The sequence below is a fragment of the Thunnus thynnus genome, chromosome 12 (assembly GCF_963924715.1).
Source record: "Thunnus thynnus chromosome 12, fThuThy2.1, whole genome shotgun sequence".
In the NCBI taxonomy this organism is placed as follows: Eukaryota; Metazoa; Chordata; class Actinopteri; order Scombriformes; family Scombridae; genus Thunnus; species Thunnus thynnus.
Window position 1 is genome coordinate 33,911,144 of NC_089528.1, and position 18,379 is coordinate 33,929,522.

At 41.6% G+C, this 18,379-nt stretch overlaps 2 protein-coding genes across 2 annotated transcripts in view; one reads left to right on the top strand and one right to left on the bottom strand.

Moving 5' to 3' along the window:
• LOC137194842 (elongation factor 1-alpha-like) lies at positions 1-11,694 on the top strand. Its single transcript, XM_067607019.1, has 8 exons — positions 1-89; positions 627-777; positions 864-1,043; positions 2,148-2,438; positions 3,526-3,676; positions 4,485-4,741; positions 4,846-5,080; positions 11,531-11,694. Exons 2-8 carry the CDS (start codon positions 634-636, stop codon positions 11,629-11,631), a joined length of 1,359 nt encoding a protein of 452 aa, XP_067463120.1. The 5' UTR covers positions 1-89; positions 627-633; the 3' UTR covers positions 11,632-11,694.
• A 4,701-nt stretch (positions 11,695-16,395) lies between these two features.
• Positions 16,396-18,379, bottom strand: part of riok1 (RIO kinase 1 (yeast)) — a 13,799-nt gene continuing 11,815 nt past the window's right edge. The window contains exon 19 of the mRNA XM_067607024.1: positions 16,396-16,927. Within this exon, the coding sequence (XP_067463125.1) occupies positions 16,817-16,927 (111 nt within the window). The 3' untranslated portion in view covers positions 16,396-16,816. The remainder of the gene's footprint in view (positions 16,928-18,379) is intronic.

The following is an 18,379-nucleotide window of genomic DNA, read 5'->3' on the forward strand; positions in this document are numbered from 1 at the left end:
TATAAAAGCAGACTGAGGTGAAGTCCTCCTCATCCTCTTCTTCTTCTTCACTCTGAAGGACCTGGACCTCTACAGACAGCACAAACATAGTAAGAGACCCTTTAGTTGTTATTTCTGATGAAGCTGGTGTGTTTTGAGAGGAATGTTTCATTTATTTATCCATGTGGTTTTTCAGTTTAAGGAAGTTTGAGTTAAAATGGACCAAACAGCCTGAAACTGAATTTTCCCTTTTAAGTATAAATTAAAGGAGAATGTTTTGCTCCCTTAAAAAGCCCTGAAACCTTTAAATCTATCATCCATTTAAAACACCTTCATTAACGATCCCTGACCTGATTGTTTGTGATGTTTCAGGCTCAGGGATTATATATAATATATAATATCAATTATATAATATTATTATTATATTATTATATATTATATAATATTAATTATATTTGTTTTATTATCCAGAACATTCAACTGAAACTAAAATATTCAAACATTTTTGATCTGAAAGTCTGGAGAAGTTATTTCTCCCTAATTATAACATTATGTGTATATATATAAATTATATATATATATATATATATATAATATATATATATATACACACACCTGCATGTCTCACCTGTTTGTATCACCTGTAGTTCAGTCATGCCGAAGGAGAAACTTCACATCAACATTGTGGTGATCGGCCACGTGGATTCTGGGAAATCGACCACGACAGGTCACCTGATCTACAAGCTGGGCGGAATCGACAAGAGAGCCATCGAGAAGTTTGAGAAGGAGGCGCAGGAGGTACTACTGAGTACTACTGAGTACTACTGACTACTACTGAGTACTACTCAGTAGTGCTATTGGTTTACATGTTGCCATGGTTACAGATGGGGAAGGGCTCCTTTAAGTACGCCTGGGTGATGGACAAGCTGAAGTCGGAGCGCGAGCGCGGCATCACCATCGACATCGCGCTCTGGAAGTTTCAGACGGAGAAGTACTACTGCACGGTGATCGACGCGCCAGGACACCGCGACTTCATCAAGAACATGATCACAGGCACCTCCCAGGTCCCGCCCACTCTGTGATGTCACACTCTGTAGCATACATTATATCACTGATGCTAGGCTACATGCTAACACTGTAGCATACATTATATCCACTGATGCTAAGCTACATGCTAACACTGTAGCATACATCATATCCACTGATGCTAGGCTACATGCTAACACTGTAGCATACATTATATTCACTGATGCTAATCTACATGCTAACACTGTAGCATACATCATATCCACTGATGCTAGGCTACATGCTAACACTGTAGCATACATCATATCCACTGATGCTAAGCTACATGCTAACACTGTAGCATACATTATATTCACTGATGCTAAGCTACATGCTAACACTGTAGCATACATCATATCCACTGATGCTAAGCTACATGCTAACTCTGTAGCATACATTATATCACTGATGCTAGGCTACATGCTAACACTGTAGCATACATTATATTCACTGATGCTAGGCTACATGCTAACACTGTAGCATACATCATATCCACTGATGCTAGGCTACATGCTAACACTGTAGCATACATTATATTCACTGATGCTAAGCTACATGCTAACACTGTAGCATACATTATATCCACTGATGCTAGGCTACATGCTAACACTGTAGCATACATTATATTCACTGATGCTAAGCTACATGCTAACACTGTAGCATACATTATATTCACTGATGCTAAGCTACATGCTAACACTGTAGCATACATCATATCCACTGATGCTAAGCTACATGCTAACTCTGTAGCATACATTATATCACTGATGCTAGGCTACATGCTAACACTGTAGCATACATTATATCCACTGATGCTAGGCTACATGCTAACACTGTAGCATACATTATATTCACTGATGCTAAGCTACATGCTAATACTGTAGCATACATTATAATCACTGAAGCTGAGCTACATGCTAACACTGTAGCATACATTATATCCACTGATGCTAAGCTACATGCTAACACTGTAGCATACATTATATCCACTGATGCTAAGCTACACGCTACCACTGTATCATGAATTAGCTACATGTTAACACGTATTTTAATGCAGGATTAGCAGTTTTTTGTTGCTGATGTCACTGATGATGTCACTGCAGGCGGACTGTGCCGTGCTGATCGTGGCGTCAGGAATCGGTGAGTTTGAGGCGGGAATCTGTAAGAACGGTCAGACACGTGAGCACGCGCTGCTGGCGTACACGCTGGGTGTCAAACAGCTGATCGTTGGCGTCAACAAGATGGACACCGTGGACTTCAGCGAGGCTCGCTACAACGAGATCACGAAGGAGGTCAGCGCTTACGTCAAGAAGGTCGGATACAACCCAAAGGCCGTGGCCTTCGTACCCATCAGCGGTTTCCATGGAGACAACATGATCGAACCCACAGAGAGAGTAAGGAACACTCAATTACCCCTTACACCAAACCTGAGCTTTCCAACACCTTCATCTACATCACATGTTCCCAAAACACCTTAAAGTCAAACCCCTTAATTAAGATTTGATTAATGTGTGCATTAATAGGTTCGTTAATATTTTAATTAATATTTTCAGTATATTTATTAATGGGTTCATTAATTGATTTATTAATGGATTTTGATTAAGAGGAAATATTAAAACTCCTAAAAATAACTTAAAATAACAAAATATCATTAGAGAGCCCTTAATTTGTCCCTTAAAAGAACCTTAATATTTCAGGAGTTCTCCTCATATTTGGAGTTAATTAATGGATAATGAATGCATTGTATAAAACATACATAAAACATACATAAAACATACATGTTTCATACATGAAACATGTATGAAACATGTATGAAACATGTATGAAACTGGAACAACCGGATGGTTTGGCAAGTCGCCCTGGATGTAGTTCACTATGCAGTTAGCCATAATGCTGCTGCAGGCCGCTAGTTCCTGTGTTTACGTTACTTTTTAATGGACGTATACTGACGGGGTGTAATCGCCCCAAAGGGTTAAACTGCAGCCTGTTTGACGCCTGCCGGCTGCAGCGCTCTCGCTCAGTACTGGACCAGTTTCAAGAACTGTTTCCCCACTAAACACTTAGCCCCTTTAACGAGGCTCTCAGAGAGCAGAGGAAATGTGTTTATTTACAGTCCTGTTATATAAAGGTCCCATGTTACATACAACTGATTTCAATGCATTATATTAAATGTGAAGATTGAAACAGTGTGTCTGAATGAATATTAGGGGCAGAAATATCGAAATACTTCAATGTTTGTGTATTCTGGGTCACATCAGGAGAAACCGTAACATTTCAGGCAGAAAGAAAGAAAGAAAAAGATGTTCGGGGTGTTTTTGTGACCCTGAACAGAAAGTAACATGTAGATAAGATTAGAGGAACTTTATTATTGTCACAGAGGGAAAACTCTCCTGCAGGCTCAGTGTGTACAAAGATCCAATGTGACAGAAAAGGGGAGAATGAAGAGTTTTCAGGTGAAAGTTAAAGGTTTCCTGTCCGCAGATGTCGTGGTACAAAGGCTGGACGATCGAGAGGAAGGAGGGCAACGCGTCAGGAAAGACTCTGCTCAACGCTCTGGACAGCATCCTCCCACCGCAGCGGCCGGTGAACCTTCCTCTGAGGATCCCTCTGCAGGACGTCTACAAGATCGGAGGTAACCTTAACCCCTGACCCCTGACCCTGACCCTGATCCTGACCCTAAACCCTGACCCTCTGCAGGACGTCTACAAGATCGGAGGTAACCTTAACCCCTGACCCCTAACCCCTGACCCTAAACCCTGACCCCTAACCCCGACCCTAAACCCTGACCCTAAACTCTGACCCTGTACAATCCATATTTAGATGAACAAAACTTATGAATTTGTTTGTTTGTTTCACCGTTTGTCTGTAACTAGTTACCAAACTTTTGCCTGATGCACTTAACGGACCATAACTCATCAATGCAATTGTAACCAAATTTGAAAATGTTGTACATACAGTCACACTGCACAGTTCTTCCCACAGGGGGCGCTACAGGAACACATCACATGATATGTCTACAATTCTGTTGTCTTTAATAAAGTAAAACTTGGTACAACATATTGTAGCATAGCACCGATAGCTCCACCTTGTGGACACTAATAAAACGCCACCGTTTCTCTTTAATACATGATTCCATACATGATGGTTTTTGGTGGTATCTTCAGTAAATCACCAACACTTCCTGCTGGGACTCTTTCAGAAGCCGACCGATGAGCAGCAACAGCAACAAATATTCTAGTTATTGGTTACTTATATTATTCTAAAGTGAAAAGACCCCTTAAAGCAGATAGATAACCCATTAACACCTTGATGATTTAATCCCTGACTGTGTAAAGGTCCTTTGAAGGTGCAAATGAAGGGAACCTGTAATGTTATTTTGACCCTTAAAAAGCCTTAAACCACCAGTGTCACAGCTACATGACTGCTGAACCTGTGTTCAGGTATCGGGACGGTGCCGGTGGGTCGGGTGGAGACCGGCATCCTGAAGCCCGGCATGGTGGTAACCTTCGCCCCCCAGAATCTGAGCGCAGAGGTGAAATCTGTGGAGATGCACCACGAGTCGCTGCCAGAAGCTCTGCCCGGCGACAACGTCGGCTTCAACGTCAAAAATATCTCCATCAAAGACATCAAGCGAGGGAACGTGGCGGGCGACAGCAAGGTCAATCCGCCCAGCGGCGTCGCGTCCTTCATCGGTCAGGTGGGTCATCATCTGTTTGAGTTTTATTCTGAATCTGAAAAGACTCAAACCAACATGGAGTCTCAAATATTGTGGTGGTGTTAATAACGGCTTTCTGTGCCCAGGTGGTCGTACTGAACCATCCTGGGGAGATCCACGCCGGTTACAGCCCGGTGACCGACTGCCACACCGCCCACGTCGCCTGCAAGTTTGCTGAGCTGCTGGAGAAGATGGACCGGCGCAGCGGCAAGAAGCTGGAGGACAACCCCAAAATGATCAAATCCGGAGACGCTTCCCTCGTCCAGCTGGTTCCCTCCAAACCGATGGTGGTGGAGAACTTCTCCGAGTTCGCCCCGCTGGGTGAGTCACCTGCACACGCTAAAGGATTTTACAACTTAACATTTACCAGAGCGTGAAGCCGTCTCTCAGTTTCAGCTCAGCTGGAAGATTAAGGCCTTTAAAAGATTCAAGATTTAGTTTATTGTCATTTTCTTGAAATGCTGTTCCTCCAGCTGACAGCAGAGCAACAACAACAGAGAGGATAAAGATATACTGTATATCTAAAAATCCACTGTAAAAATGATAAAAACATATAAATCCCAAGACAAAAAACAAAAAAGAAGGAGCAGTTAGCAGCTCAGTGAATTAAAGCGCATTTAGAGAGAAAAGTACATGAAAACAGCTCTGGCATCTCAACGAGTGACCAGCACTGATGGAGGAGTTATATCATACATTTTACTGTCCAGAGAACATCAGAGAACGTTAGAGAACATTAGAGAACATTAGAGAACGTTAGAGAGCGTTAGAGAACATTAGAGAGCGTCAGAGAACGTTAGAGAACGTCAGAGAACATTAGAGAGCGTCAGAGAACGTTAGAGAACGTCAGAGAACATTAGAGAGCGTCAGAGAACGTTAGAGAACGTCAGAGAGCGTTAGAGAACATTAGAGAACATTAGAGAACATTAGAGAACGTTAGAGAGCGTTAGAGAACATTAGAGAACATTAGAGAGCGTCAGAGAACGTTAGAGAACGTCAGAGAACATTAGAGAACATTAGAGAACGTTAGAGAGCGTTAGAGAACATTAGAGAGCGTTAGAGAGCGTTAGAGAGCGTCAGAGAACATTAGATAACGTCAGAGAGCGTTAGAGAACGTCAGAGAACATTAGAGAGCATCAGAGAACATTAGAGAACGTCAGAGAGCGTTAGAGAACATTAGAGAACATTAGAGAACATTAGAGAACGTTAGAGAGCGTTAGAGAACATTAGAGAGCGTTAGAGAGCGTTAGAGAACATTAGAGAACGTCAGAGAGCGTTAGAGAACATTAGAGAACATTAGAGAACATTAGAGAACGTTAGAGAGCGTTAGAGAACATTAGAGAGCGTTAGAGAGCGTTAGAGAACATTAGAGAACGTCAGAGAGCGTTAGAGAGCGTCAGAGAACGTTAGAGAGCGTCAGAGAACGTTAGAGAGCGTTAGAGAGCGTTAGAGAGCGTCAGAGAACATTAGAGAACGTCAGAGAGCGTTAGAGAGCGTCAGAGAATGTTAGAGAGCGTTAGAGAGCGTTAGAGAGCGTTAGAGAGCGTCAGAGAACATTAGAGAACGTTAGAGAACGTTAGAGAGCGTTAGAGAGCGTTAGAGAACGTTAGAGAGTGTTAGAGAACATTAAGCAACATTAGAGAACATTAGAGAGCGTCAGAGAGCGTTAGAGAACGTTAGAGAGCGTTAGAGAGCGTTAGAGAGCGTTAGAGAGCGTCAGAGAACATTAGAGAACATTAGAGAACGTTAGAGAGCGTTAGAGAGCGTTAGAGAACGTTAGAGAGCGTTAGAGAGCGTCAGAGAACATTAGAGAACGTTAGAGAGCGTTAGAGAACGTTAGAGAACGTTAGAGAGCGTTAGAGAACGTTAGAGAGCGTTAGAGAACGTTAGAGAACGTTAGAGAGCGTTAGAGAACGTTAGAGAACGTTAGAGAGCGTTAGAGAGCGTTAGAGAACGTTAGAGAGTCTTAGAGAGCGTCAGAGAACATTAGAGAACATTAGAGAGCGTTAGAGAGCGTTAGAGAACGTTAGAGAGTGTTAGAGAGCGTCAGAGAACATTAGAGAGCGTTAGAGAACGTTAGAGAACATTAAGCAACATTAGAGAACGTTAGAGAGCGTTAGAGAACGTTAGAGAACGTTAGAGAGCGTTAGAGAACGTTAGAGAACATTAAGCAACATTAGAGAACGTTAGAGAGCGTTAGAGAACGTTAGAGAGCGTTAGAGAGCGTTAGAGAACATCAGAGAGCGTTAGAGAACGTTAGAGAACATTAGAGAACGTTAGAGAACATTAAGCAACATTAGAGAACATTAGAGAGCGTTAGAGAGCGTTAGAGAGCGTTAGAGAACATCAGAGAGCGTTAGAGAGCGTTAGAGAACGTTAGAGAGCGTTAGAGAGCGTTAGAGAACATTAGAGAGCGTTAGAGAACGTTAGAGAGCGTTAGAGAGCGTTAGAGAACATTAGAGAACGTCAGAGAGCGTTAGAGAACATTAGAGAGCGTTAGAGAACATTAGAGAGCGTTAGAGAACATTAAGCAACATTAGAGAACGTTAGAGAACATTAGAGAACGTCAGAGAGCGTTAGAGAACATTAGAGAGCGTTAGAGAACGTTAGAGAGCGTTAGAGAACATTAAGCAACATCAGAGAACATTAGAGAACGTTAGAGAACGTTAGAGAACGTTAGAGAACATAAGAGAACGTGGAGAACGTCAGAGAACATCAGAGAACATTAGAGAACATTAAGCAACATCAGAGAACATTAGAGAACGTTAGAGAACATTAGAGAGCGTTAGAGAACATCAGAGAACATCAGAGAACATTAGAGAACATTAAGCAACATCAGAGAACATTAGAGAACGTTAGAGAACATTAGAGAACGTTAGAGAACATCAGAGAACATCAGAGAACATTAGAGAACATTAAGCAACATCAGAGAACATTAGAGAACGTTAGAGAACATTAGAGAGCGTTAGAGAACATTAAGCAACATTAGAGAACGTTAGAGAACATTAGAGAACATTAAAGAACATTAAGCAACATTAGAGAACGTTAGAGAACGTTAGAGAGCGTTAGAGAACATTAAGCAACATCAGAGAACATTAGAGAACGTTAGAGAACGTTAGAGAACGTTAGAGAACATAAGAGAACGTGGAGAACGTCAGAGAACATCAGAGAACATTAGAGAACATTAAGCAACATCAGAGAACATTAGAGAACGTTAGAGAGCGTTAGAGAACATAAGAGAACGTAGAGAACGTCAGAGAACATCAGAGAACGTCAGAGAACCTTAGAGAACGTCAGAGAACGTTAGAGAACGTTAGAGAACGTTAGAGAACCTTAGAGAACATTAGAGAACATTAGAGAACGTTAGAGAACGTCAGAGAACCTTAGAGAACGTCAGAGAACGTTAGAGAGCGTTAGAGAGCGTTAGAGAACATTAGAGAGCGTTAGAGAACATTAAGCAACATTAGAGAACGTTAGAGAACGTTAGAGAGCGTTAGAGAACATTAAGCAACATCAGAGAACATTAGAGAACGTTAGAGAACGTTAGAGAACGTTAGAGAACATAAGAGAACGTTAGAGAACATCAGAGAACATCAGAGAACATTAGAGAACATTAAGCAACATCAGAGAACATTAGAGAACGTTAGAGAACATTAGAGAGCGTTAGAGAACATTAAGCAACATTAGAGAACGTTAGAGAACATTAGAGAACATTAAAGAACATTAAGCAACATTAGAGAACGTTAGAGAACGTTAGAGAGCGTTAGAGAACATTAAGCAACATCAGAGAACATTAGAGAACGTTAGAGAACGTTAGAGAACGTTAGAGAACATAAGAGAACGTGGAGAACGTCAGAGAACATCAGAGAACATTAGAGAACATTAAGCAACATCAGAGAACATTAGAGAACGTTAGAGAACATCAGAGAACATCAGAGAACATTAGAGAACATTAAGCAACATCAGAGAACATTAGAGAACGTTAGAGAACATCAGAGAACATCAGAGAACATTAGAGAACATTAAGCAACATCAGAGAACATTAGAGAGCGTTAGAGAACGTCAGAGAACGTCAGAGAACATCAGAGAACGTCAGAGAACCTTAGAGAACGTCAGAGAACGTTAGAGAACGTTAGAGAACGTTAGAGAACCTTAGAGAACATTAGAGAACATTAGAGAACGTTAGAGAACGTCAGAGAACCTTAGAGAACGTCAGAGAACGTTAGAGAGCGTTAGAGAGCGTTAGAGAACATTAGAGAGCGTTAGAGAACATTAAGCAACATTAGAGAACGTTAGAGAACGTTAGAGAGCGTTAGAGAACATTAAGCAACATCAGAGAACATTAGAGAACGTTAGAGAACGTTAGAGAACGTTAGAGAACATAAGAGAACGTGGAGAACGTCAGAGAACATCAGAGAACATTAGAGAACATTAAGCAACATCAGAGAACATTAGAGAACGTTAGAGAACATCAGAGAACATCAGAGAACATTAGAGAACATTAAGCAACATCAGAGAACATTAGAGAACGTTAGAGAGCGTTAGAGAACGTTAGAGAACATAAGAGAACGTAGAGAACGTCAGAGAACATCAGAGAACGTCAGAGAACGTTAGAGAACGTCAGAGAACATAAGAGAACGTAGAGAACGTCAGAGAACGTCAGAGAACGTCAGAGAACCTTAGAGAACATTAGAGAACATTAGAGAACGTTAGAGAGTGTTAGAGAGCGTTAGAGAACATTAGAGAACGTCAGAGAACGTTAGAGAACATTAGAGAGCGTTAGAGAACGTTAGAGAGTGTTAGAGAGCGTTAGAGAACGTTAGAGAACGTTAAAGAACGTTAGAGAACATTAGAGAACGTTAGAGAACGTCAGAGAGCGTCAGAGAGCGTTAGAGAGCGTTAGAGAACATTAGAGAACGTTAGAGAGCGTCAGAGAACATGATTGTTGGAGCTGCTGGTTTGTATGGGTTAGCAGTTAGCCTAGCTTGTACTCCTCTGTGTTTCCACGTCCTGTCGCACCTCTTCCGATGTTTCTTCTCCCGTGCAGGTCCAGGCGAGGTCCTGGTCTCCTCTGGGTCCACTGGCTGCAGCAGACCAGGCGCCGTCAGCTGGTTTAGCTCCCAGACAGTATTTTATTTCTCGTAGCAAAAGTATTTCGAACATATTTCCCTGCACTCCACAGAACAGAAAATACTGTACTTGAGTTCCATTTATAACCTTTATTAAATAAACTTTCAGCTCAACATCAGCAGCAAATAAAATCATCAATAATGTTATTAAAATAAATCTAGTTTGATGTTTATGTTTGAGGCAGATTATGTCTCCTGACTCACTGAATCAAACCTCATCTGGGAACATTTGGACTGTCTCACCTGTATGTCCCTGTGTGTCTCACCTGTGTGTCTCACCCGTATGTCTCATCTGTGTGTCTCACCTGTATGTCCCTGTGTGTCTCACCCGTGTGTCTCACCCGTGTGTCTCACCTGTATGTCCCTGTGTGTCTCACCCGTGTGTCTCACCCGTGTGTCTCACCCGTGTGTCTCACCTGTGTGTCTCACCTGTGTGTCTCACCCGTGTGTCTCACCCGTGTGTCTCACCTGTGTGTCTCACCCGTGTGTCTCACCTGTGTGTCTCACCCGTGTGTCTCACCCGTGTGTCTCACCCGTGTGTCTCACCTGCGTGTCTCACCCGTGTGTCTCACCTGTGTGTCTCACCCATGTGTCTCACCTGTATGTCTCACCTGTATGTCTCACCTGTGTGTCTCACCCGTGTGTCTCACCTGTATGTCTCATCTGCGTGTCTCACCCGTGTGTCTCACCCGTGTGTCTCACCTGTGTGTCTCACCCGTGTGTCTCACCTGTATGTCTCATCTGCGTGTCTCACTTGTATGTCTCATCTGCGTGTCTCACCCGTGTGTCTCACCCGTGTGTCTCACCTGTGTGTCTCACCCGTGTGTCTCACCTGTATGTCTCATCTGCGTGTCTCACTTGTATGTCTCATCTGCGTGTCTCACCCGTGTGTCTCACCCGTGTGTCTCACCTGTGTGTCTCACCCGTGTGTCTCACCTGTGTGTCTCACCTGTATGTCTCATCTGCGTGTCTCACCCGTGTGTCTCACCCGTGTGTCTCACCTGTGTGTCTCACCCGTGTGTCTCACCTGTGTGTCTCACCTGTATGTCTCATCTGCGTGTCTCACCCGTGTGTCTCACCCGTGTGTCTCACCTGTGTGTCTCACCCGTGTGTCTCACCTGTATGTCTCATCTGCGTGTCTCACCCGTGTGTCTCACCTGTGTGTCTCACCCGTGTGTCTCACCTGTGTGTCTCACCTGTATGTCTCATCTGCGTGTCTCACCCGTGTGTCTCACCCGTGTGTCTCACCTGTGTGTCTCACCCGTGTGTCTCACTTGTATGTCTCATCTGTGTGTCTCACCCGTGTGTCTCATCTGTATGTCTCATCTGCGTGTCTCACCCGTGTGTCTCACCCGTGTGTCTCACCTGTGTGTCTCACCCGTGTGTCTCACCTGTGTGTCTCACCTGTATGTCTCATCTGCGTGTCTCACCCGTGTGTCTCACCCGTGTGTCTCACCTGTGTGTCTCACCCGTGTGTCTCACCTGTATGTCTCATCTGCGTGTCTCACCCGTGTGTCTCACCCGTGTGTCTCACCTGTGTGTCTCACCTGTGTGTCTCACCTGTATGTCTCATCTGCGTGTCTCACCCGTGTGTCTCACCTGTATGTCTCACCCGTGTGTCTCACCCGTATGTCTCACCTGTCAGGTCGTTTTGCGATGCGGGACATGAAGCAGACGGTGGCGGTCGGCGTGGTGAAGAGCATCACGAAGGCAGAGGTGACAAAGTCGGCAGCAAAGAAGAAATAATGTCACAAAGTTTAGTGCATCAGAGCTGTCAATCAAACGTCAATAAAAGTGATCAGATTGGGAGGCGTGTGTGTGTTTATTAATCAGCTTTATTCACCACATTCAGCACACAATGTTTTCTTTGGTACGTTTGTCTGACAGAGTTTACAGTCAGTGACATCATCCATCTACAAAACCCACAAACAAAATGACGACAGATAAACATCAACAACCAAACCTCACTGCATACACTTCCTCCATGCAGGGGCCACTTTACCATCAGGCAGCCTGGGGCCCAACTAACAGCCATAGATTTATTATGATGTTTACATGTGAAAATATGAATTATGTTAATATTCTGACTCATTAGAGCTGAAATAACACACCTGTGTTCTTCTACTTCAGAGGAAAACACTGTAAACTACATTTACTGACAGATAAATGTTACTGGTTACGCTGCAGATTCAGATTTTACTCACAAAATATAACAAATAAAATATGATGCGTTATTATTTATTAATCTATCCAGCAGTTTATATGAATGAAAAGCTCCACCTGGAACAGACGTTCAGTAGATTTCAGTACATTGTGCTGATAAAACCTTTGTTTCACTGACAGTATTTTATTTTGAAGTATTAATAGTTTTACTTATGAAAACAGATTGGAGTTCTTCTTCTTCCACTGCTGATACCAACATTCCCAGTTAGAGAAAGGCTGAAATAAAGCAGCCCTCAAATCACTGAATCTGGTTCCATGTCGGGTATTTATGCATCAACTCCTGAAAGCAGGAAACAACCAGCATCTGGCGTCTCCCTGGAGCTGCCGACGTGCTCCTGAGCAACAGCTCAAATCACGTTTATATACTGTCAAACTATGACAGTATTTTATTTTGAAGTATTAATAGTTTTACTGAAGAAATAAGCTTTGAGTCTTCTACCTGCTGTGTTTGTAAACTGGTGAGAAGATAAATGTGGATGTTGTTCATGTTCTGGTGTTCCTGTTTTAACAAGTGGGAGTGGATTACTGAAAACTACCAAGATGATACAAACAGTATGTGCACTGCATGACGACATGTTGGAGATGTCTGTAAAAACCAGTAGAAGGTTCTGGAAGAACTGGAGTCTTGTCTTTGGCCATAATGTCTGAGTCAGTTTCAAGATGTTTGAAGCTGTTAACTGTGATGGAAGATGAAGACATTTCTGATCCTTTCTCAGTAAACACGGTCGAGATCCCATCAAACAGGAATATATTCAGCAGAAGCTCCAAGAAGTTGGAAGACTTCTGCTGACTGAGCAAAGAACTTTCCATATTTACCTCTGAGGACGCTGTGAAGCTGTCGAGAAGGTGTTTGGCTTTGATGTGTGACATCGTACGCTGCAGAGCTCTAATGGCAGAAGACTCTGAGCTGAAAACATCAAACCAGACTTTTAAAACACTGCGTACCTCCGAGTCTCTCACAGCTTTGACCTGCTGGGATGAGGATGAATGAGGACTCTGCCTTTCACAGAAGACATGCAACATCTCCACCAACATCTTGAGAAGACTGCAGGTTTAGCATCTGAGAACCTGGAAAAGACGCTGTCACACAAGTCTACGGTGAACTCTGCAGAGCAACTGATGGATAAATTATCAATAGACTGAGGTTGGTTGTAGTCAAGCGTCTCTTTAATCCAAACAGAACATATGTTGCAGACACGGAGAGTCCACAGGAAAGTCACTGGTATATATCGACGGCCTTGGGAGGCACCTTTAGTTGTTTACAGATTCCTTCTAACAGACCTAGACAAAGCTTTACAGAGCTCTCCCTTCCCCATGATGTCCATGATGTCCGTATAACTATCATAGTGTTCCCCTGCCGCCAAATATATACATACATATGACCATACCCACTTAACTAATACATGGATCATTTTCCCTGTTTATACTTTGTGAAACAAATGAATAAAATCCAAAACATAGAAAAATGTATCATGAGGACTAAATGTGTAATTGATTAGGACATTCGTAATACAGGACAAATCAAATCAACATCAAAATCATCATGAATGAGCATAGATATAAGAGTGGATTCAAAAAGTGATTACATGGTTATTAAATACTACAATCATAATGAAATCAACTAACAGTAGCTATCTCTAAGTTAGTAATTAATTACTAATGATTAATAATGATTAATAATGTCTTCATCAATAGTTACAACATTTTCGATTATACCAATATAATTGTATTAAAAGGTTAAAATACATCACATCAGTAAGTTACGTTTCCATCAGAATCATCAGTCAATATCACTTCTCACGATTTTCAATATTAACGTCATAAAGAATCCTTCTATTATAACTTTACATCACAGATCCAGAAGTAGAAGTTGTTCTTGGTATCTCGCTCCCCGGTGCACGACCACAGCCACAGACTTCTTTACCAGTGCATTGATAATGGGAATGATGTAACAACCAATTACAAGGATCAGAATCAGAAATGGAGTGATTGGAGCTAGACAGCATGCCATGGACCAGTTACGAACCAGGACCTGCCAAATTCTGAATCATGATCAACAGCATCACGCAATGAGGTCAGATTAGCAATAGCCTGCTGAATGACTCCTCCTTCATCATCATCATCAGCAGGAATATATGTGCAGCATGAGGCACCTACGAGAGCACACACACCTCCAGTGGCTGCAGTGAGCTGATCCAACACAATGTGGTTCTGAAGGGCAACGGCCCTGAGGCCTCTCAACTCCTCTGGTTCAGCCCGACACATAGCCAGCAGGGTGTTTACGAAGAGATGGGAAAAGTGACAGCATGACTTTTTCACCCATGAACCATAATTTATGGTCTTCTGGATCATTTGAGCCCCAAACAGGATCATGCAGCTGACTTACATCCCTCCTCATACGCTGCTTCACCCAGAAGTTCACCAGAGTGAAAGTGTAGTTCACATGTCAACTACGACACTTTAGAAATGTTGAGATGATACGTTTTGTTGAAATGTTAATATGCCACGTATTTCACGTGTTGAAACGTAGATATTCAATGTTTCTGTGGTTTGCAGAAACATACAATGCCAACGTTTTATTCTGGTGACCAGACTGTTATTACATATTACTGAAGCAGCAGCCGTTCAGGATCCCTGTGCCGTCCTGTCTCTTCGACCATGTGGGACCATCTAATGGCAGTTTAGGGGTTATTGCTGCAACAAATAGCAAACTTCACACATATCCTCAAGTTTATCTGATCAGCATGTACCATCTATCTGCTCACCAGGCAGGATTCCAGTCTGTCTAACTGAAAGACCTCATAGACCATTTTAAAATCTAATTCAACAAATCTCAGTCTCTTATAAGACCTCATATGCATCCCTGCATCCAGTAGCTGTTACCAACCACTTACAGATCAAAGCAAGACAGTAAATCTACAAATAGCACTTTTAAATATCAGGTCCTTCAGCAGTCAAACCTTTTAAATGAATGATCTTATTGTAAAGCCTCAGTTTGACTGTCTATTTTCAACTGAAACCTGGCTAAACACAGATGCTCTTAATGAAATTTAACCTGCAAACTTATAATTTCTCCTACTCCATTAGACAAGGGAAGAGGGGCGGAGGGACAGCCGCCATATGTATTGATGCTCTGAGGCTGAGGGATGTTTCTTTAGATGATTTTAGTTCATTTGAGTACCATGCTGTCATACTGAAATGTCTTTTTGCAGCTATTGTCTGTAGACCACCAAAGCATCGCCCAAATGTCTTGTCTTATCTCTCTGAGCTCTTATCTATCATCAGCTCTAACTATGACAATATAATCATCATTGCTGACTCTAATTTACACACTGACAATAACACAGACAAGAAGGCTTCTGACTTTTCACATCTATTGGAAGATCTGAGCTTCATACAACATGTCAATGAACCAACTCACAGCTGTGGTCAAACCTTAGACCTTGTCACTACACGGGGACTTTCTGCTGACATTTCATCAGTTATGGATGTGCTTCTGTCTGATCATTTATTGAATTAACCGTCTCTCTTCATATGCTGCATTGTAATTCTAGACACACTGTAAAAAGATGATATCTTACATCTGAAATGGCAGTAAATTTTATGTTGCATACAAATAATATATCTTTGCCAACTCTCCCTTTATCTGTTGATGATCTAGTGGACAATTTAAATACAAAACTACAATCAGCTATCGATCATATCATCACAACTACTTTGTATTGATTAGCAGTGACTCTTCCCTCTAAGGGGACAAGTGGACCCAAACCATGCCAGCATAACAGAGCCCCCAGACCCCCTCACTGTAGGGGTCCAGCACTCAGACCTGGACCAGGTTTTCCTTTAATCTGTCACCAACTATATAGACATACATATATATATATAGATTATATATTTATATATGTCACCAGGTTTTTCCTTTAACTGTAAGACAGATCTTTTATTCTTTTATTTGATCTATTAACAGTCTGATGTCACAGAAAACAGGAGAAGGATGAATTATATTAAATGTGTAAATGAAACGTGTATAATAATGTTCATCAGCTGAATAAACATGTATTTATTCTGGGTCACATTTCAGGCTAAAAGGAAAATGTGTTTACGGTGTTTTTATTGCTCTCATGTAAAAATGTTCAACAGTAAAATTTAATTTTTAATTAAAAAACGTTACTATTTAACTTGAGGAACACAAGAACACACAGTAGCATGTTAGCCGATGCTAGCTAACGTTAGCATGTCAGCAGAGCTTTAAAGACATTCATGGAAACATCAGCAGTGACTCAATGATGAAAAGTGATCAGATGATTTATTGATTAACTGGTTATTAACGTGACAGTCAGCTGTTTGACAGGTGAGTTTTCTTCTTCTTCACTGTTTAAACACGTCAGTGAGTCTCATCTTCATCACCGTGGATTCATCCGCTGCTGAAAGTAGTTCCCTTCTGTCTTTGTCTTAAAACTACAGATCAGCTCATTCAAACAGGAACCAATCAGCTGCCAGCTGAGACGCAGACAGGAAGGAGGACAGCTTTAAGAGACGGACCAGATTTAATGTACAACACTGACAGACTGAAGCTCCTGATTGGTCAGAGTGAGCAGGTGAGTCTGAGAGCCACTCTAACCCCGCCCTCTGCCTCTCTCACAGCTGATTGGCTGTTTGGTGTGTTTCAAGTTTCCAGAGGACCGATGACGGCGTGGCACACATGACGTCATCTGCCCTTCTTCATCTTGGACACTTTCTCCTTCCTCTTCTTCACGTGTTTCGGGACTTTGGTTTTCCTCTTTTCTCTCTGAGCTTCTTTCACCTTCTTCTTCTTCTCCTGAAACAAACAAACAAACAAACAAACAAACAAACATGTATTTATGAAACAAGCAGGAGGACGTGAGGACGCAGCGGAACAACAACCTGCTGCAGTGTGACATCATCACCGTTACTCAAAGCTCCACTAACAGAAATATTGATGTTATAACCCTGAACTGTAGTTTAATCAAATAACCTGATTAAGACTGATGTGTTTATTTTAATCTATTTATGTTTATGTGTGTGTGTGTCCATGTGGAGCTCCAGAGGCAGCGCTGCTGTTCTGTCCAGTAACAACATGAAGCTTCACTTTACATTCAAACTGATGTTGCAGTCGTTAGATTTCATCTGTGAGACCAACATTTATCTTCCAGGAGGAATTAAATCATATATCAAGATCAGCTGTATAATAACATCATATTATCATCATATTAAAGATATTAAACCACGTTTTACAGTTCAAACACCAACATGCTGGACACACACAGAGCAGCATCATCAAAGCAGCCTGAACATTCATTAACATTCATTAACATTAATTAACATTAATTAACATTCATTAACATTCATTAACATTCATTAACATTCATTAACATTTGATCCTGACTGATCAGAGATTTAAATTAAAGCAGCGAGCAGCGTTGGTCGGGACCTCGTATTCTGGCCCGTCGGGATCATTTTGCTTTTTAAAAATGAGGGATATTTATTACAAGCTTTTATTTTGAAAGATTGATTGACAGGATGAGAGTTTTCTGCAGGGTGAGACATGTCTGTGTCATCAAAATCATGCAAGTTTTGGGCTCATTCACTTGAATTTCAATTAGAACATTGAAAACTCTTGATGAGTTTGTGTGTAAAACAAATTAATTTCCTAATTTTCATCAAGTCTATTTTTAGGAAAGTAAAGACTTTTAACCCACATGACCTGGTCAAAGTTTGATTGACATGTGTACTGTCAGGTGTGTAGAGACAATAAGTAACTGCAGCTGGACAGAAAAATACTCATATATTTGAATGGAGAGTGTGAGTGAACCCACACCTTTTTGAACATTTACTGCTTCCACATAGTTTTAGATACAAACTTCATTTGAACTTTAAATGAGTCACGAGACTTTGACCTACAAATCTTGAATTTACATGTTTTTTCTATCTTTTATTGTTTTTGAGATATTAGAGTGTGAGTTTTAAAGTCTTTTCTTGCTCCTCCTGTGATTTTATAATGAGTGTGTATTGCGGAATGTTTCACAGCACTGAGGGAGTGACATCACCAGGAGCAGTTGGAGAGGAGGATTTTAGAGTACGCTTCTTGTGAAATCTCCTCATAAATCTCATGACTTTGGCCAAATCTTACATTAAAAATCATATTTTAGTAGGAAATTTCGTGGTGAATCCATTGATACAAGTTTGAAAGTGGTCAGACTTATAGTTTAGACATCAGAAGCCTCTGTTTGACACAAAGTTCATGCCCATA

Coding starts and splice junctions, on each gene's coding strand:
- LOC137194842 (XM_067607019.1), top strand. CDS start 634: ATGCCGAAGGAGAAACTTCACATCAACATTGTGGTGATCGGCCACGTG. Junction 778..863: donor TTGAGAAGGAGGCGCAGGAG/GTACTACTGAGT, acceptor CCATGGTTACAG/ATGGGGAAGGGCTCCTTTAA. Junction 4,742..4,845: donor TCGCGTCCTTCATCGGTCAG/GTGGGTCATCAT, acceptor TTCTGTGCCCAG/GTGGTCGTACTGAACCATCC.